Genomic DNA, 22,133 nt, shown 5'->3' with positions numbered 1-22,133 from the left:
TAATGATACTTCAAGTAGCATAGATCAAGATGAAGCATATTTACCAAAAAACTGAAGAGAGGGGAAAAAAACAGGTCAGTAAGAGTGAATTAAATGGAAACTACTTCACTAAACAAGGAACATCCAACATACAGTACATGTCTGCCTATTGTTAAAATAGAGCTCTGTTATTGGTCACAGTTAAAACACAGAAAGAAATGAACATTTTAGCAGGTGGTCCAGAAATGGAACATTATGGCACATTCTACTTTAGAAAGCTGTACGTATTCATCAATAAAAAGAGAGTACTTGTCCTTGGATTATTGCATTTGCAATGGTTCCATGATCATGGTCATATTAATTAGTTAAATCTGCATGAATTGTATACAGTATGCATTACATCAGCAGGGCCTTTTACATACAGTACAGTACATGTCGGAATGTCGTGCTGAATGACTTAAAAACAATCCAAACAACAGCAAAGTCAAGAGTGTATTTAGCTGCATGCCCTCCAGACTCCAGTTTTAGATTCAACTTAACAAGAAAGAGAATATGTTGAAATAAGTGTGTAGGCTCAGTCTCAGCTTCCAGGGGAAATAAGAGCAAAGTGTGTTCCTATATTTCATGTACTTTCTTCCTATAGTTCCAGATAGAAGTAGGCATCCTGCTGGAATACCGAATGAAGCACTGGATATGTCCTGTTCTGTTTTATATACCTAAAATCTGAATGTTGATGAAATGTCTCATAAACTCATGCCCCGACTTTCACTCAAAGCAGGCAGAGTTTGTCAGTCATAATTTGACAGGCAAAGAGATTTATTTGGTTCGATCTTTTGCCCTCTTAAGATTTCTTTGTATTTTTTAATTCACCATTACCATGTAATTAAGTACAATACAGTAATTGTTATTATTTTATAGCAACTCACATTTTGATATTTAAGTTTTGCACTTTCAGCTGATGAAGACACAGCAAAGCTCCATAAAAACCTTTAAAATATTAAAAGCTCCAAAAAGATTATAGCAGATATATTTTCTGTTGATTTATAGGGTACAGGGTCTTTTCCATGACCCTGTGGCCCTATGGGATGTTTAGGCACTGTTAGTCACCTGAGGTACCAAGATGGATCTATTTAAGCAAAGATGACCCCTGAGCAGTAAAGCACCAGCCAAAATTTTATTATCTTATTCTCTCTCTCTCTCTCTCTCTCTCTCTCTCTCTCTCTCTCTCTCTATATATCTATCTATATAAAGATATATATATATATATATATCTATATATATATATACATATGTATATATATACATATGTATATATAGATATAATAGATCTATTATATATATTATATATATCTATATATATATATGTATATATATACATATATATATATATATATATATATATATATATATATATATATATATATATATATATATATATATATATATAATAGATAATAACCTCTAATAATAGAAAATAATAAAATAATACAAAAACCTATGAGAAACATTGATGTGTGAATAGCTTGACTGGAACACTACCACTATTATCCTGGAATGCACACATGAAACTAGTGGAATTTTTAGGAAGATAACATGGTGGCGACCTGCCTTGCAAAATAGAAAGGGAGAAAGGGGAATATTACACAAAGGTAACATCTGGAAGTCTTAAATTCTAGGAGGTACATTACCTAGATATAGGAACCATTTGTTGTGAAATGGACCTTTTCTTATAAAGCTATTTTATTTATGTGTGACTTTAAAAAAAAAAACATGCCTGGGATTCAAACAGTTTGTTTGATAAATGGTTCCACAGTACACAACTTGTTCACATTGGATCAAGTTTTTACCAGTTCATTAAATAGACATTTGGGATTGTATATGCTTATATGAGGTATACTGAACCTATGAGTGAAAAGTCATAGGTTAGGACAGGGAAGTAATAAGTAATGGAAGCTATACATTACTATACCCAGTTCCAAAGAGAAATGTTTTGCTTACCAGATGTCCTTGCAAAATGAAAGATAGACATGTCTTTAATACATTTTTTATATAACGACTATGTAACAGCACAGCACAGTGTTAACAAGAAACAGCTGTTGGGAATATCAACATTTGCCTTTGAGGTGGTGGCGGTGGTGGTAAGGTACTAAGAACAAAATCCTACTAGTATCAAGAGATTATCTTCCACATATTTAAAAAGTCACATACGAAAAAGGGAGAAAAATCAGCTATATTTCTTTCATATCATTCCTTTCAAGTGCCCCTCGAGATAATCCTTAAAATAATCCCAAGAACGGCAAACCCTCTTAACAGTACTCAGATCCGAGTATGTATACTATCTCAGTACAGCTTTACTCCTCCATAAGAGTACATTTTGTGATTAACAACAGACAGTTAATGGTGAATTGCTGGCTTGCTCCATTTGCTCTGACATAGAGTGTTTGGAAAATAAACCATTGGAAGTAGATCTAATTGAACTTAAGAAGAATCAATTCTACTATTTAGTGAGCTGGGTCAAAGGCTTAGTCTCTGGTAATCTGGACAGGGTCTTTGAGAAGGTAAGTTGTCTATGTATGCCCATTATTCCTCCATTTCGTAAAGAGTTTCATTTCAGAAATTCAGATTCAGCACTCTATAACTTAATGAAATCTCAATACCTCTTTTCCATCCTTCCGTCTTAATGCAGTTAATGCTTAGGCCCAAAAAAGTTTTTTAATATTAAGGAGACTAAGGAAACCCCACCCCAAAAATGAGGAATGTGAAAGTTTGAACAATGATTTGATTATTGCGACTTCATCCTGATATATGAAAAAATATTGGACTCCACTTCTTGAGTTCATTGCTATACTGCGAAGTTCATTGCTGACCATGGGTACAATGTCTCTGATATTTGCTGTTAACTATTTTTTCTGTACATAGGTTTACATGACCAGTATACCGATATGCATTGCATTCTGTGCACAAGAAGAGGAGTTATACAAAAATATATATTTCTTAATTATTCCATGCATTTTCCAAGACATATTTACCTCATATGCACTGTGGTAGATTTCTCCAAAGTAAATAAGATCATCTGAACTATGACTTCTTTTTCCCAGATATACTGAAAACACAGTATCAGTAGTACAGTCTTCAGCAATACTGTTGTTGAGTGATAAGGATGTGATTGGTAAATGATTGTTGTTTTTTTAACTAAAACTACACTACAGTTTAGACTTCAATTGCAGCTGATCCCAGGATTTAGGTCCAAACAAGTGATATGTCCTTTGACTGTTGGTGAAGATGTTAAGCAAGGCACATAGTTTCACCCTGTAATGCTCTTTTAGATTCGTGGTAATGTCTTAAATCATCTTAAGTCCATCCAGGTGTTTTGGGTTTTTTTTTACAATATGCTTAGATAACAACTTAAATAAATAACACAAATATATTTATACATCATATAGACATGTATAGACTACATGCATTTCATATAACTTAAATAATAATTTATATCATATTTACATCCTCCCAGGATAAAACAGAAAGACAGTGGATTAGTTGCACAATACAGGGTTTTCTTTATTATTACGTCCTGCGGTGTTTGCGTGAAAGTGCACAAACACATGAGGTGTTTATCCTTATCCAGCGCCAGTTCATCACGTTGTTGTACTTGGTGAGTGCACGTACATACGTCTGTGAGGTTTTGCACTGTGAGTTCCAGTGCTTGTCATCTATGCCTCGGCAGCCACTCTTAATTGGCTTGCTGTTCTGGCAGGTTGTCTCATAAAAGTATTGCTTCATAGTCGACCGTTTTATCTCAACCTCCGTAAGCACCGAGACCTCATAGCCATGGATGTCCACCGCTGTGGTCTTGTCTGTCACCCAATGGCTCATGCTGTCACAGACAGAGAACTCACCACGATAGCTCTTGTGCTCAGCATAACGCTTCTGCCGTGTCTTATTGCTGCTCTGAGTGTCATGGGCACCCTCAAAGTCATCCATGAGGTACAGTGGTGGAGGCTGCAGAGGTGGCCGCTCACTCAGTAACACTCGTGGTGAGTTGTAGCGCTTGTGTTGCCTGAACAACTCATCAGCCATAGCCCTCTTAGACTGATAAGCAGATGGGCTGACATGCTGGGGGTATTCTGTATCTGTAGGTACATTAAGGGAAGTGTGCAGAGGTGTATCCTGGTTCCCCTCATCGTGCTTCTGCCGGCCGCGGCTTATGTCAGCCTGCAGCAGCTTGACAATGAGCGTGTTGATGGGGTCCTGTGTGGGCCGCTGCTTGTTCATGGCAGTGATAGAGACACAGTAAAGGTACGTGAGAAATATCACGTAAAGAAAGATGGACATCACTAGATTCACCTGTAAGACCTGAGAGAAAGAAAGAAAAGTCTTTAGGAACACAACAATTTAAAAAATTAAAATATAAGATTGTATTTATGAAGTGCCAATAAGTAAATAATAGTTGAATTCATGATGTTTTTAAAGCTAAATCACAGTAAATGAATCAATCAGTCTTGACACATTGTTTGTGTATAAGTCACACCTCCAATGCTTGCAGCACTTGTATAGTGATGCATGAAAATCAGTAATGAAGAATGTAGAAAATTGACATGTAATGACATGTACTAACATTGCATAAGGAGTCTGATTTATTGCAGCATTTTACATACATTTGGCCCTCTGAAAGCTCTACACATAAAAAACTCAAACTAGAGTGAATCTAAAGAAATGCACAAAAATACACCCACTAAAAACAGCATTTACATAAATAAACAAAGAATATGGCAAGCTAGATATTAGGTGGTTTGCCAGCCCCACAGCTCAGGTTTAGAGGTTGACAGTAGGTGGATTGTTTTGGTAAGCCTTTAGGTTTAGGTTTATGCTGATTCTGTGATAGAGTGTGCAATGCTTGGATTCTAATGATGTTCTTTTTGGAGCTTTAAAAGTCAAAAATATAAAACAGCTACAAACAGATTTCAGATTCCACCAGTTCTCACACTGAACCCTAGCTTGCCCTACATGACAAGTATGATGGAACTTGCTCTACATTTTTCAGCTTCCCACTCATAGTGCTCACTGAACTTTAACAAACACACAGTGGCCATCTGCTACAATATCACCAAAATCACCACAGCTCTACTAATACGTAGAATCTTAGAGTAGGCCTTAGTGATCTGGGAACATCAGTGAGAGGAAGTATGTTCTTTGATAATGCACCAGAGAGAAAGCATTGTGGAAAATTGCATTTGTACCTTATGAATATAGTTCACAGGCCCTTTTTTGCCCTCTGTTACAATACCATGGTGACCTTCTGTGGCTGCAACTAATCAGCATCCTATAAGTTTCTGTTCCATTCCGGCCTCCAGGATGATGCACAGAGAGACCTGGATTTCTGAGATTACAATATGGCTTAAGGACTGACTTATCATTAAATCTATCAAGTTGGATATCTTTATCTGCAAAGCCGATTCCCTCCCTCAATTTTGCAAATAGCAAATATCCATGCCTGTGACATTTCATCAATAACCCTGTGTTTCCCAGCTCTCTCAGGCTCATTTCATATTGTTGGAGTTAAATCAACTTGACCTACCACAATCTCATTTCCAGTTATGATTGACAGAACCCTATATCTGCTAAAACACCATGAGAATATGTCTGTATTATTAATAAAATTAGACTCTGATAAAATGGTCCTGGCTGCAAAGACATACTATCATCTATCGCAAAACAAATACATAATCTCTTGGCCCACTTATTGCAGAATGAATGCCTCCAGCTCCACATACTGTCTCTACATCAACAGAAGGTCCCATGTCGCATCCTGAGATTGACATCCCCTGAAGTTGCACAGATCCTAAGGAAGTTTTTAGTAAAAACAAGCTACCAAACCCTCTCAAGTGAACTCAGGACTGAGTTACTAAAGAGTGCAACTCCACAGTGTACTGGATTTAACTTCTTTCAAAGATGTGTAAGGTTATGGATGATTACAGCCAGGAAGCCCTTCAACAAGGCCCCATTTGACAGACCACCCACTTCTGTCAGTCTTTATGAAAAAGTTCTATCGAAATTCACAAATAAGAGATGTCTGAATACCATAGCTTTAAAGTATAAATACTCTGTTTCCTCAGGTTCCATAAGCTTAAGAGTAGGTTAGAGACTTGAAATTATTTGTTAGAGCAGATAAATGTCTCTGATCCAATAAATGGGAAACTGCCTTCTTCACTACTAGGCAGCACTATAAATACAGACTAATTGTGCATGGCTTGGTCAAAGCCCATTTGCTTCTTTAGCACCTTCGTCAGTCATTTTCTGTGACATGTTAAACAAACAGGTAATCATGAAAATTGACATCTTAATACCTGCAGCCTTAGGGCCCCTGTTAAAACATTATGACTCTTCTGTTATCTTTTTTGTTTAGGAAGACCATCTGAAGCAGGATTAGGAGATATCACAACACCAAAATCTTACCACAGAAATTAATTATGATACAGCGGATCAGGATGTGCCTGAAGAATGGAGACACTGGCTGGTGGGAGATCCACACCTGTGTGCTGTAGACAACAACCTAGAAGGTCAAAGTACTGTACCACTTCTCTAGGAGATTGTTAGTATGAACACACAGAGTTGGCTTCAGGGTATCCAGGTACATCAGATATCATGCAAATGTTACAAGAACAATACTGGTGGCCAACCTTAGGAAAAGCTGTTACATTCATGCACGCCATTTATTGTCTGTGTTATATGTCTGTTTTTCTTACACCAATTAGGAGCAGCGCTCCTAATTTCATTGTATGCAGGAAAATACAATGACAATAAAGGCATTCTTCTTCTTCTTCCATTTGTCCATAAACTTTGTAAATGTAAACTTTGTAAAATTCCTTCCAGTGGAATTATTAACCACTATTATGGTGGTCATAGGCTTTACTTCAGGCTTTAACATCACTACCCATGATCTTTCCAGTCATTACATCAGGTTGTTGATGGCTGTTGTTTGTTTGATTTCTTTTTTTTTATCTTCTTTTTTGTAATAATTTACTATAAGGTCCATAAATAAATAATATATTAATACTTAACTAATGCTTTTACAATGAATGTGTAATAAAATAAAATAAAATAAAATATAAAATTAAATATATCCTGTGCTTGGGTTTAGTGTAAATCGGAGGTGTTAAAAAAAAAAGGCTTTAACTTGGCAGAATTTATGGCAATCATTTGGGCTAACCCATACATTTGGAAACACACTCCAAATCATTTTAATGCATCATGGTGTTAAATAATAGAGTGAGTTGTCAAGATGTTAACACTTAGCTTTACCATTATTATTATGAGGCTGATACTGTATACAATTTATTACATACCTGATACTGTAAGAATTATTGGATGGAATAATTCATCATTATGAAAGCATTAGTTATGTATTAATATAAGTCTCAATTTAGTATGACTTCTATTGACATGCTTATTTACATAATTCCACTGTAGTTAAGAGGACTGATTATAAGTTAAGACAGAGGAATCAGTAGGACTGATTTTGACTTAATTTTGCTGCCATTTTCTCATTATTTTTTATACATGCTCACTATTCACATCAACAACTTAAAATTTGTTTTGTTGAGTCTCTAACCTTGTTCAAGCCATTATGAAGGCAGCACAGATTCACACCTAGTTCTATGCTACAGAAGGATTTTTTTACCATAATGACGAACATATGGTCTTTTGAATATAACTTCTGTTAATTGACTGAGGATGATGCTAAACTCAAGACCCAGGTCCAGTGTCTGAGCTCAACTAATGATGATGGTGAGACACTAAGACAGAAATGTTGAAGGAAGGCAGTGGTTGCAGCTGGTACATCAAAGGGTCTTTTGGTATAAACAGGGCTTGGCAGATTGTTGAGTAATAAGACCAAATACACTTGGGTCCCCCAGTCCTTTGAGTACCTTGTGTGTTATGATGTATGATTATCTGACTCACTACCCATACCGTTACTTCTAACTTTACCATGTGAACAATTGAAATGAGGCATATATCAAAGAATGGGTTTTCAGAGATACTACTACCTGTGATGTTTGTTTTGTGTGTTAGATAATAATTTTTCTGGGGCTGTTAAACAGGAAACAAAACCATTTTAAGAGTGTGCATCCTGCATTAATTGGAATGTTTTAGTTTTGAGATATTGAATTCCAACTAAAAGGAGGAGATCAAGTAAAAGTGTTAATTTTAGGTTAGAAGAAAAATTATAGTCTGAATAAGACAAAATGTCCATGCTTGTGTGTTTATGCCAATAAAATATCTCTTTTTGTCAAGGTCACCTTACAATCAATAGATCAAGTAATGCCATGTGAGTTTTTTAGGGTGGTTTCACATTTTCAATGTACTCCAACTGGCTAAATTAGTAAACTATGTCAGTTTAGATTAGAGCACACAGAGTACACAGAGCAAAAGATCTTGCCGAAATAAAACTCAATCACTTTGATCATCCACATCAGTAAAGTCAACCTCACAGTAATCCATCTGTGTGGCCCAAAACAAATAACATTTTTGCAATGCATTTGTTGAGACCATGGACCTATAAAAAGATATTTACAAATTTGCAGTAAAGGGCTAAATGCAGAACGTATTGCAATTAGCAAAAAGAAAACACACACTTTAGCATTCACTATACAATTATAGTTGGTGCAGTAAACCTTAATTTACAGGAGATTTAATAGACACAATACAAGAATATTGTAAAGTTGATTGAGTTTCAGGTTTGCCCTATAGTTTGGCTTAGTTCTACACATATTTTACAAATGGAACATACAGCCAACAGCTGTTTTTGATGTAAAAACAATTACAATTATTTTATTCGGTTCAATAATTTATTCATTTTAACCAGATGTTCATCCACAACAAAACACTAATAAACAGCCTATAGTGAGCATGCACACCCCGAACATTGCTTGAACCAGAACATTTACACCATTTAACTTGAGCTTGTTCTGATGCACACTCAGATGAACAAGTTTGGGTACAAAAAACAGTTTCTAAAGTTAAACCTTGCACAAAAAGTTCCAGTCTTTATATTGTACAAAAAACTGTTTTAAATGGTAAAGGTTTCTATTGTCCTCCATCCATTCCACAAAACTGGACAATATATTTACATGGCCTCTGTAAAAAATCATTTGTGTGATTAGGTTCACAGTCATCTTTAGACGTTTTTTTTTTTGTGGGCTTGTAAGGTTTTAAACCACCAAAGTCACTAACAAAGTCACTAACAAACCACATCGGTCTGTGTTCATTTTCCCCTGGCCCATTTAAAGACAAGCACATTACTTATAATAATCTAATGCAAAATACTTGGATTAAAACCTTATTCTTAGATATGTTGTTATTAATTTCTTGACCAACATTTGCTACCAGAGTAAATTCTATAAATGATAAGTAATGTTTTACTGTTATCAGAATTTAAAGACTGCCACATTATCACAATGCATAGTGATTCTCCCTCTCACCTGTCATCCTGTTGCATACAGTAAGCAGAGCAAATGTAGGCCATGAAAGAGCACAGATCTGCTCAAATGACAGCCTGATTTATACATGTATTAAGTAGGGGGAAGGAACTATTCCAGTAAGACAATGAGGAAGAAGCAGGAAGTTTTGTTTTATTTTAGAACATGAGCAATCAGGTGTGTTTCCTGACCCAGACACTGCTTTTAGTCAAACTAGTCACAAAAATCTTGTGTGTGTACAGTATATAGATAGATACAGTATATAGATAGATACACTAACTGTTGTCTCAGTGAGCTGATGTAAAGTAAATCATCTTTGCAACCAAGTTTTTAGTTTGCTTTCCATATCATACGTAACTGATTTCTGCCTGAGGGTTTCATATCAGCTGTAAAGTGGGCATGACAGTCACACTCAAGACGCACATTTTTAGTTTATAAAGGCCCATAACAAATCCTCTCCTATTTCTAATACAATCAGGTTTGCTTATCCTTTGACAGGTTTAGTACGTTCATAGCCATTAAGAGCTTATAGGTCTGCAAAAGTAGGCCAAAAGCCAGGCTGGGAAATGTTTGCTTTGCTACTCTTCTTCCTTGTCATTAATCATAATGTGCATACTGAATGAGGCACAGGCAATTGGTTGTATTTACCTGGTGCTTCACTGAGTCCATTACTCTAGGCAGTGTACTTGCATGATATCTGTTTGCCAAACCACAACAGAGTGTTATGAGCCTCCTTATCGGAACATGAGTACAGTAATTATCACCAAGGTACTGTTGGGAAAGCTCAAACCCATTCTGTCCTATTTTACATAAGGATGGATTTGAATGTGAAATTCTGCATACATTTTAGAACGATCAACATGGTATAAGCTTCCATGCAACCGTGATTAAATAAAGCAAACAATGATCACCAGGAATAATGTTCCGGTCATAAGATGTTCTGCATTTTAGCTTGCTTGCCTACCAGAAAATCCACATTGAGTTCCATGCCTTTCACCCTGTGTTTGAACTTTGCCTTGATGCTTTTAAATTTTGATGAGCCGTAAGGTATTTCAAAACTGCCAACAATGTTTCTTTGATGAAAGAACTTGGTATTATGCAACAAACTGCATACACCAGACAAATACAGTCGCCCTCGTAGTCACATGTGTCAGGGGTGAATGGCAGCAGGAGTAGCTGCAGGAGTGGACTGATCATCAGTGGATCAAAAGAATGTTGTTCTTAAAGCTGCCTGGCATCTGAACTGGGAGTAGCAAGGGAAAAGTCCAAGCTGCCCAGTCGAATACTCTGTAGTTCTTCAAAAACACAAGGGAACTGTTGTTAAATAGCTCCTAGGCATACTGCTTAATGACACCAAGAAGTGTTCCAGCTCATGTAATATCAATAGCTACAGGGAGTCAAAAAATGTTTAGTCATGCACAATTGCCGCTCACAAAAATGTCCTTGACAATGGATTTGATCCAAGCAAAGAAAACTTACTAATGTTGACTTACATAACACAAATCTTGTGATACTTTATAAAAGCGTGTGCTGCCTGTCTTTTTAGTACAAACCAGCCAAACCTTAAAAGTCATTACATTACATTACATATTACATTTTTGTCATTTTAGATAATCAATCAATGTTTTTGATGTTTTTTTTAAAAATAAATTTAGCATTGCACAAAGAATAATATTAATTAAAGAAATGCAATTGCCTAAGAATATGCACAAATATGCAAATTTAAAACGCTTATATAACTTTCACTACCCTTAATGTATTACATGATTATTAAAAGTCAAGAGGCCAAGTATGAAGAAGAAGCACCAGTTCACCTGCACTGGGAAACTACTATAAACACTATAATACTATAAATACTATAAACTATTAAGATAGCATTTGTCAAATACATTACATATGAAAGTCTTCATCCATGTCATCATATTCTCAGCAATTTAATTAAGAATAGCATATATTATAATAACAAAAGACCCATGATTTTCTTTATGGCAAAATTTGCTCTGTAGATTAAATGTCCTATATACCACATAGTTTTCTAATTTACAATGCAGTTAAGCCTATTTTGTGAAAAACTGTATAAAGCATATATGCATCACTCCAACCCATTTTTTACTGGCTTGTTTTATATAAATTCTGTTTTGAATGAACCTACCTTTAAACATATAACATATAACAAACATCAATTATGAATTTCCATACTATTGTGTGTTGATTGCTTTGGGTTGTGCTTGGGTGTCGTGGCTGCAGAGGCAGTTTTTCTACCAGCGGAAGGTGTTAAGATGTAATGTAATGTACTGACATGGCCTCAAGTCTGCAGAATCGCTGAATTAACACCCAGAGTTCTAACTAAAGTCCAGCTGGACATAAATGGACATAGTAAGGTTTAACTGAGTGCAGAGATTTTGCTGAGTGGGGGGTTTTCACTGCCTACGCACGTCCCCTAAGACTTACCACTTACCACTAAGGCTTACCACTATGTGAGCTTTAAACTCCCAGCGGATTGCATTGGGATTAGCCACGGCCTCTTAAACCACACAGTATTATCTGAGCTCTTCATCTTAGTGCATGCTGTTACTGCACAGTTTAGCACTCTGAATGTGTAGAACAGTTTAGTGTAGTTTCACCCAGGATGGAAACAGAATGGTTGTGTAGAAAACACTCAACACTTTTCAGATAATATGAATCATATCTCTCTCTCTCTCTCTCTCTCTCGCTCCTCTGTCATTCACTCTTTTGGATATATGATGCATAATGTTATACTATGTATACAGTCATCCAAACTCCAACAATCCTTGAGACTACAGTCCAGGTCTGAACTGACGAGTGATTAACTGGGTCCAGGTGCTCAACTACCTTCCTTTATTGTGTGCACCCCTGAGGCAAGTACTTTGCGTGTGCAGATGGTTTTCAAGTATAAGGAATTTTAACAATAGAAGGGAATTTGCTTTATTTCATACAAACAGAGACTAGCAACAACATGTAAACTACAGGTGCCAGACTCCAGTCCTGTCCGTCCATGACAGAACTGAATAGTTTAAGGTTCAACTTCATTTATTACACCAGATACGACTGAGCTCATCACCGAGGCCTTCATTAAAACTATGGTGTGCTATAGAAGGAATCAGAAATCTCCATGACTCCTGCACTTAATTGCACTCTGAATCTAATCTTTAAAGCCCATCTACTAGTTGTAGAGAGTCTAATACTTTCATTGTCCCTAAATGTGGTCAAGTACCATGTATGTTCACAGTAAAAGGGCATGTGACTGACACTGGGAAGATTAACCACAGGTCTTGGCAAACGCATGAGGATATCTTGTGACGATAGCTTACTCCACTCTAACTGCTGTGATGCCATAAGCTTTCTTCAAGTTCCTATATCTTTGTCTCCCTGAAAATCTCATTCTCAGAGGGAAATATTTTACACCCTTTGAAGTCCCATTAAGACATAAGAAGGTCTGTCAGGTCCTCTCTGTGATAACAGAACATGCTGTTAAGGAATTAGCAGAAACTTTGAATTGTGACAGAATACAATGGTCCATGTCAATCTAATATGAACAATCAACTCCAATCTGTCTTGCTGTCTTTCATAAATAACAAAAGAGAATTTTCCACAACATAGTACCATAAATTTTGCCACCAGAAAGCTGGTACTGTGCTTTTCCCATCCACCACCAACTCACAATCCAAAGCATCAGCTCAAAATATCATGATTCCTACTTACACAAGTTTGCCACCAACAAGACCTTATTGTAATTGCCGTGTATCATACATATTTTTAATAGTGAAAAAAGTTAATCTGTGCAATTCTTTCATTTTGGATTTAACAGTGGTGAAGACACACCACACAGCAATGAAGCTTATCATAATTATCACTATGACCACTTCAGTTGGTGAGAACTATGAGCAACAGCTAAAAGCCACTGTCTCCTGTCAGCCCAGTTACTTTTTTATGCGCAATGGAAAAACACCTTAACAGTAATAGATCTGCTGTCTAACCACACAGGATTTACAAAGAAGAGCATCTAAACCATAATGCTTTCCAAATATCCAGATGTTCCCATAAAGCAGGACCCCCCAAATCTGGATCTATAAGTAGTACCATACAACATCTGGAGAAAGGCAAAAGACAGGAAAGAATGCTTTGTGCACACTTCTTGGTTTACACTCAGAAACCTGTGGAATGCTTTCAGCATACAGACTTGACCCCACAGTCTGTGAAATCACATTAGAATCAAATAGATGGAGAAATCTGCCTCTATATACACACAAAATACACATCTACCCCAGAGCAATGTGTTCATTATAGAATTAGAAGTTTGGTACACTAGCTAGAGAGTAAATAATTCCCAGGTATTTCTCAAAAGTGTGATCAACAAAGAATTAGTGACATGCACCTGACAAACTGCATGTCTCATCCTGAAGATTATGGACAACAGGCAGAGGAAAGTTTGCAAGACTCCTGCCTTGAAGCTAATGGACTGTGTGTTTGGAGCACACTTTGAGTGCCTGGTCTTAACAGCAGAGCTCATCACCACCTATTAACGCAGAGCTCAACGCATGTGTGATCGCTGTACACTTCCTGCCTGTGCTTGAAATCTTATATATAATTATTGTCCTTATGAAAATGTCCTTATCTTATATATGAAATAAATCCCTGTTTTTTTATTTCACAATTGCTTTTTTTGAAGCACATATGTTTACTGAACACATGTACAGTTGTCTCATAAACAAGTGGTTTTATTTTTTCATTAAAAACACATTCCATCTTGGTGCCAAAAGGGCAGAACATAGACATAGAGTGCTCAGTCTGAGAGTGATTAGTGTTCATATTTGTTGAGGATACCTTTTAAAGGCAAATGAAGGCTGGGATTAAGCTCAGAGCGCCCTCCATTCTACAGTGCTGATACTGCTCTGCCAACCAAAATAACCAAAATAAAATGAAAAGCGTACAGCAGAAGAAGGCAGGAGCAGCAAAATCAGTGACATATTTTAAAAATGATTTAAAATAATTTCAATTTAATTCTATACAATGTGTGACATTTAGTGTCTTTAAAACACTTTTTATAATAAAATGATTTTTATAATGAGTAAGTATATTTGTCATAACAAATTTGGTATACTCTTTATTTATCTTATATGATTAATAATGTTTATGCCAAATCAAAATTAACCAAAAGAGGGCCTTAGATGTGATAGATGAAACATTTGACGGTTGTGCAAACACACTTTAAGCACCTACAATACATAAATATTTCTGACATGTCTGAAATATTTACTCTTCTGTTTTTATCATTTACGATTAGACAATATTTGTCTAGCAGCCACATGAGAGCAAATATTTATACACTACTGACAACTTTACAGCATTTCTCGTTTGTTGAATTTAGGTTTTACTGTTTTGATTGTCTTGTGACCAGCCATGTAGAGGTCTACAAAAATAGAGGATCCAGTACACTTTCAGTGCAGTACTTTGGTTTTCAGAACAAAAAATGCCTTCGGTAACAGTATATTAATAAAACATTGAACTTTTCTAATATTTATTCATATTTCAAGTCTGTTACCTTTTTTACATACTGTAAGGTGCTGATGATTAGAGTTTATCTGTGCCAGTCATTTACCAACAAGCCAGTCATTTACTTAACCATCAACATTATAGTCAGAAAGTGCATCTGTGAACTGTCTTTGCCTGTGAACCAAAACTGCAGTCACAAATTTATATTTTAATTTAAATTATTGGCATTAAAAATCAAATAAGTTGAGGGTTAAATACGATGCCTAGTTACACCAACTAGAACATACCTGCAGTGGATTTCAGGCAGTCACATGAACTCAAAATGTTCTGGTCACCAGCAGCAAACGTTAACAACTCAGATACTACTAACCCATGATTTAACATAATCTACTATTGGTAAAGCAAGCCCTATCCTTAAACCTAACATTTGATATGAGAATTATGGGGTGTCAGGTTTGTGTGGAATTTCAGAATGAAACAAGTTCAGTGTTTTCACTTGATAATTGATGGGTTGGTACTGGAGGGGAAAAATGTCATTTTAAATTGTTATTATTACTACTCTCCCAAACACGTGTTCATGGTGACACTCACACCTATCTCATTCACTAACATCTATACCAGATTAAGAGTTTTTGTGATTTTTTTTCTTAAATGTTTTTCAATATTTTGTATTCCATCCATGGGACAGTGTTCCTAGCACAGGTCCTGTTCCATATACATATATATATATATATATATATATATATATATATATATATATATATATATATATATATATATATATATATAAGTATAAGTATAAATAGTAAAGTATAATAATGTTTGTGTATTTTAATAAGAAACAAGATATATACAATGATTAAATTTAAACAGTTAAAAACTGTCAAAGATTAACATTGGTCATGCAACAAGGTTAATAATTCAGATACTCTGACAATGTAAGACTCCATTATTAACATTTTCTTGACCAGTTTCTATTGTTATCTTTCTATTGCTCCCTTTTTTATCAACATGTATGTTTTTGTATGTTCATATTCAATGCAGATCCCTTAGTGTGCATCTATATAAGGTTATATTGGCCTCATTTTAAAACAGAACCACGATTCATTTGGATCAGGGCCTTGACCCCAGTTTTTATGACAAACCATGGCTTGATTATGGGTGTAGTGTTCGTATACTCTATACTTCTAAAGTGGAACAAACTAAATAAATAGTTCATTAGATCTGCAAATAAGGTAGGCACAAAAAAGCTGTGATAAAAATTAATTGCAATTTCATTCACGATTATATAAAAGCATTCATTTTGTGTTTTGATTAATTAATCCTGAAGAATTGTGTGCAAAATACTTTGATCATTTGAACATAGGCTAACTTGATTGTTGTTTTGGTCCAGTAGTATGGAATTGTTCTGACTAACCTTGCATATTTTCTAGCATTATCTGATGCTGACTGTCCCTAGTAATCAGATAATGCAGACTAATTTACCTTGTGCACTGTAAATAGCTGTAAGCAGTATTAATACAAAGACAATTTAACATTGTGGTTTATAACCCCAACAACTGCTGCATACATTTTGTTTTGCAAAACAGCTTTTCGAAAATATGACACAAGTCCCAGACACACAAAGGCACACACACACACACACACACAATAGAAAAGACAGTTTAGCCTGAAGCTATTCCAAGGTAAGTTTGTGTTTGTTGCACCGTTTCCTGTGTTATGATATGCTGTACGCTTTATGATGTAAATGAAAAAACATTTGCTTATATCACTGAACTGATCTTATAGTGATGAATTTAAACACAGAAGTCATAGGTGATTATGATCATGTATGTCTGCATGTCTGCTCATGTAGTTTCTGGGTTTCTTTAGACTCTTATGTAAATGTTTTTTTCAACATTAATATGAAAAAAGTTTTTTTTTTTTTTTTTTTTTTTTTTAAGAAAACAAACTTATTCTAGAGATGTCACCTTGTACAAATGCCCAAAATTCCCCAAAGCACTTTAAGTAAAGACTGTCTAGATGGCTTCTCATTTTATTTGATATTCAGTGATCTACAGTAACTGTTCCATATATGGTCAAAGATGTGAATTTCCCACAGTATGAATATGGAGACCAAAAAAGCCTGGGGTCACTACTGGGTATAGCTGTTTCGGTATGGCCATGTTTGAGTATGATTTGACCTTTGATAGTCTACATGCAAGTTTCTGGCCAGATCTCAGTTCACATTCTATAGTGACAGGCCAGCTGTGGCCAAGAACTTTCACTGTGCTCAGATCACGCATCAGTACATAACCAGGTCCCATCAGGTCTGGGAGAGTAAAGTAGCACAGGGCAAATACACAATATATAGACATAAGGCATCATAAATCCTTGGCAGTGGTGGTTGAAAGAGCGCAGAATTATCCTTACGTATGTACTGATGCTTCTTGGAGATTAACATGTTACAAGATTTTGTCATTTGTTACAAATGAGACAGTAGACTTACTTAAAAAATAATTAGACCAGACCAAACAAAATCAGTTGCTTTATTTAATAGTTAAAGGTCAGAATTATAAAGGTCTGTACTTCTGAAAAATCTAAATCAATTTTCTGGGTGCTCAATTCAGATTATTCAAATTGCCTTTTTTTCCTGCCTCTGAGGTCGCCAGGCTTTTCCTGAGTAGAAATCTTTAAGACTGAGCTTTCCAATAGTGTCTATACCTTAAAGATATGTGGACTAAAAAGAAAATATCATTTATTAAACTGCAAATGTATTACACTGTAACAAAAAAACTAGAGAAGATTTCAAAAATAAAAACTTAAAAGGCTTTGAAAATAAAATAACTATGTCGGAATTAGAAGAACTACACATCAAACAAGGGTTATGAATAGTCCTATTGGTATCACTGCTAATTTGGATTGCATATTAATAACAATATGGTTTCTACCATCATTATTCACCAGTTTGCAAAATAGCACTTGATCCAGTGCAAAATATAGTTTTGCTTTAAAAAAATATATCAGGCAGTCACAGTTCATTTGCACACAATTTAACCATGAGATACTACATTATGATCATAAAATCATAATGTGTGCATGGGTTGAAAATATGCCCATACAGGTTGAAGAATCAGCTGAAATAGTCCTCAATCCAATACTGATATTGCTGAAGACTTAACACCTCACTACTTCTGCTTAACTCAATTTTAAATACAGCTTTATCTGATCATTAATCTGCTACTGCATGCAACCTGTATTGCATTTATGATTCATTTGTGTAGATCTTTATTTGAGTCATTTCACAGAACAGAAAATATTAAATCAGATTTATCCAGCCTTGAGTTTATTGTTTAAATCATGATTGGTACTCTGTATGACTGATTGGCTGATATAAAGGACTGGATAAGAAAGAACGTATTGATATACAGTTTGTTGACACATCTGATACAATCTTAACTTATATACTGTAACATATAATCTCCAGCCTTCAACTTCAAACTGGCTGTCTTTCACTTTCTGTCTTCTTCAACTCAGTATAGAAATCATGTTGTCACTGTGATTAAATTCTCACATTATTCATAAAAGCAAGACCTTTTCGCTTTAGTCGAATAAATTATACATACATTTGTCACATCTTGACATCACTAGTGCTCTTTTCACATCTTGACATGCCAGTGTTCTACAGATCTTCTGCTTGAAGGTGGAACATATTGCAATATGTGCATAATTTAGCTGCTAGATTTCTTACCCACATCAGAACCTGGGAACACATAACCCCTATTATACACAAAATGTTTGGTTTGCTACAGACTATAAATTTTGCATAACCTATACAACATTTTATGTCAAGCTAAGTCAAGTCAAGGGTGTTTATTGAAGCATTTCTCCTGCTTTTAAGATTCTTCTTTGTTTAGAACATATGCCCACACTTCTTACACACCATACAGATAACATAACCTAATTCTATCTTTCTAGTTTGAATTTCCTCTCACCAAATTACTTAATCACAAATATTATTATTGTTGTTGTTGCCACTGTTCTTATTATCGCTACAAGTTATATCCTCTAAGCAATAGCTTTTTTAAACATATTTACATACACACAACTCCAAAATTAGAATGTATAAATGGCTTGAATAAGAAAATTATCAAAATCAGCTTACACACACACAGAGAGACAGACACACACATACAAACACACATACACACACTCCTACAAACACAGTGTAGAGGATAGTTAGGAAGGCAAAGATTTTTCTAAACACCATGGTTAAAATTTGCAGTACCAAGTCCCCAAATCTACAATTACATTCTCCATCCAGTCCAACAAACTGTTTGCAAGGTGTGCCAGAAAAATCCTTTCCTTTCATCTAACCACAAACATAAGCACCTGAGGTTTGCTAGACTCTACTGGAATGTGACTAGAACCATTTATATGGTCCAATGAGACAAAAATAGAACTTTCTGGCAACCAATACTTAAGAAGGGTTTGGCATAAAAGATATACAGAAAGTTATACAGAAAAGAACCTAATCTCCACTGTTAAGTATGAAACTCTGGCTGCCTCTCCCTAAGAGATACAGCTGGGATGTTGCTAGACCCAGCTGTAGTAGGCCAGTTATTCAAAACATATGACAAATCCACACAAAAATGGTTCAATGATCACAGAATCTAGCTTTTGACATGTCCACACCAGACCCCTGAGTAAAGGAGTATTTATTAATTAGCAATACATTAATTTTGTTATTTTTACCAAAGTTATTATAATAGTAAACAGAATCTCTTTCTAAAATACTTGTAATTTAAGGAGTATATATTATATATACACACACACACACACACACACACACACACACACACACACACACACATATATATATATATATATATATATATATATATATATATATATATATATATATATATATATATATATATATATATATTCATGTCTATACTGAACAAGATATTCACAAGAACTGCAGGAACATCTTAGCTCACACACGTCTGTGAGTGTTTATAGCCGTGTTAATTTAATGGTATGCGGAAAAACCCTGCTGGTGATGTTTCCTATTTCATTACTGCTCACTGTAGCACCTGCAAACCATCTACAATTCTCTAAGGATCCTGCAGGTACATTCCTAGTAGAAAACACAGATTAATCTTAAAGTACAATAAAAATGTTATACATTCTTACAGAGTTTGATTAACTACTGTATGCATTTGGTTATATGTGTTGTATAAGTACATATAGTATCTAATTAAAGCTATTGTTGAGTCAACATCAAATGAAGAAAACATTTGATTTGAAGTAAACATGTTAGCTTTTCTTGCATGTACACAAAATGTCACTTATTTAGAAAAACTATAGGTATAAGTCGGTAATATTTATCATTTGCTAAACATTTTCCATTAGTCTGAAACTATTGGTTCAATAAATAAAGTATCAATTACAAAGTCTCACCCTGTCCTCTGTGCTGAATTTCTTCAGTTAATTCTAGAGCAGATGCTTTTTGTGTCAGGTATATTACCTCTATTTGACAGATTCCTCAGTATGGCAAGCCTATACAAGACCGCAGAGAGTGAAAGCCATTAACTCTCTTTCAGTGTATGTGTTAGTGTGGGCATGTGTGTGTGCTATATAACTGCACACAAAACACGAAAACAAAAATTCAATAAAAAATTATTGTAAGGAGATTATCCAGACAACACCTATTACATATTTGAGGGAATTATCTTTTTAGGAATGCTCTGCCACTGTTTCAGAATAAAGCAGAGAGAAAAGTCAGCTTAGCTCCTCAGGCAATGACAGATAATTATCCAAGAAAACACACCGTAAAAACTGCAAGTGTGGAATTAACACCTACTGCGCTGAATGAACTCATTTACTGCACGTGCGCTTACATGAAAACTATAGGCGTTCATTCACTCCTGGGGAATGTACTGTACAATATACTGTATATATTGTTTATTTGTTTATTTATTTATTTATTTATCTATTGCACATTTTGTTGTTGTGACTCACTGCTCCGTTAAATTCCAGGGGGACCACATGCTTTGCATAAACATGCCTGAAATGTATTTCCCATGCATGTCAAACCCACATTTTAAATAGTTTGACTAACTGCATTGCGCATGTGGGTATTTCAAAAGTGTATGTCGAGGGTGGAAAACTACATTCAGTACAGCACATACTATTCTGACACACAATGCATAACTAATCTCTTAAATACGACCTACTGATGTTCGCGTACTATTTGCACACTGTATTTACGGTGTTTGGATGCGGTTTGGGGCGCAGCCGTACTTTCGGCCCAGTAACTCTATAGTTTTCCACCCAGATTACTGCATATCAGGGAAGGGAAGAAATGAATTTGCCCGTACTGGTTTTCAGTTACCCCTTAGGCTGTACATTGCATTTCACCTTTTTTTTTCAGCTGCCACATATTAGTAGTATTATTGCAATATACACATACTGCAAACTTTCTCCTCTAAAGACCGGACGCTGCGGTGTTTTACGCAAAGGTCCGTAGAACAATGTAAAAATCTTATTAACGCCAGAATGTACAACAGATTTGTGCGTATCACGATGTTATATATTGAAGGAAATAAGAGTTGTAACTGGCAGTTTTTGTCCTGCGCCAGTCGAGTCAAAGCGCGGTCCATGATCACAGTCTGAACCCTGCTGTCACATAGGCTGTTAAAATGACTAACTTTACAAAAACAAATCTGAATCACACATACCGTAATAAAGGTAACCATAGCATCGGTAGGGTAATATTCAGCAGTCCCGACATTAAGGTGACGTTTATAAAGGATCCTTTTTGGAAACTTCCCAAATTGTTCAGACGCACTGTGTCTACTAACACGCTCAGTGTTCAGTGATATTCCTTTCTCTCTGACTCACTCTATCTCTCACTCACTCTCACTGTGTCTGTCTATCTCTTACTTCCTTTCCCTGCCATCTCTCTCTCTCTCTCTCTCTCTCTCTCTCACACACACACACACACACACACACACACGCACACATTTATCAGACATACACTAGCAGTAGAAACTTTTTGAGCACTTTGTATACATATTTATGGTTATATGTGTGAAAAAATAGGGAGGGGGTTAACTTTAATGACCTAGTAACGAGAAAATAGGCAAAGCAACAGGTAATGTTTGTGACTTTTACTGA

The 22,133-nt window shown here is 35.5% G+C and overlaps 1 protein-coding gene across 1 annotated transcript; it reads right to left on the bottom strand.

The window, feature by feature from the left end:
- Positions 1–1,479: 1,479 nt before the first annotated feature.
- ntf3 (neurotrophin 3) lies at positions 1,480–21,897 on the bottom strand. The gene is made up of 2 exons (XM_060890094.1): positions 21,695–21,897; positions 1,480–4,332 (listed from the first exon to the last, which is right to left on the bottom strand). The coding sequence occupies exons 1-2, from the start codon at positions 21,710–21,712 to the stop codon at positions 3,544–3,546; spliced, it is 807 nt and encodes a 268-aa protein (XP_060746077.1). The 5' UTR covers positions 21,713–21,897; the 3' UTR covers positions 1,480–3,543.
- Positions 21,898–22,133: the final 236 nt, after the last annotated feature.

The sequence above is a fragment of the Tachysurus vachellii genome, chromosome 16, assembly GCF_030014155.1.
Source record: "Tachysurus vachellii isolate PV-2020 chromosome 16, HZAU_Pvac_v1, whole genome shotgun sequence".
Classification (NCBI taxonomy): domain Eukaryota; kingdom Metazoa; phylum Chordata; class Actinopteri; order Siluriformes; family Bagridae; genus Tachysurus; species Tachysurus vachellii.
The sequence above is the reverse complement of the archived record's forward strand: the minus strand, read 5'-3'. Positions and strand labels throughout refer to the sequence as shown.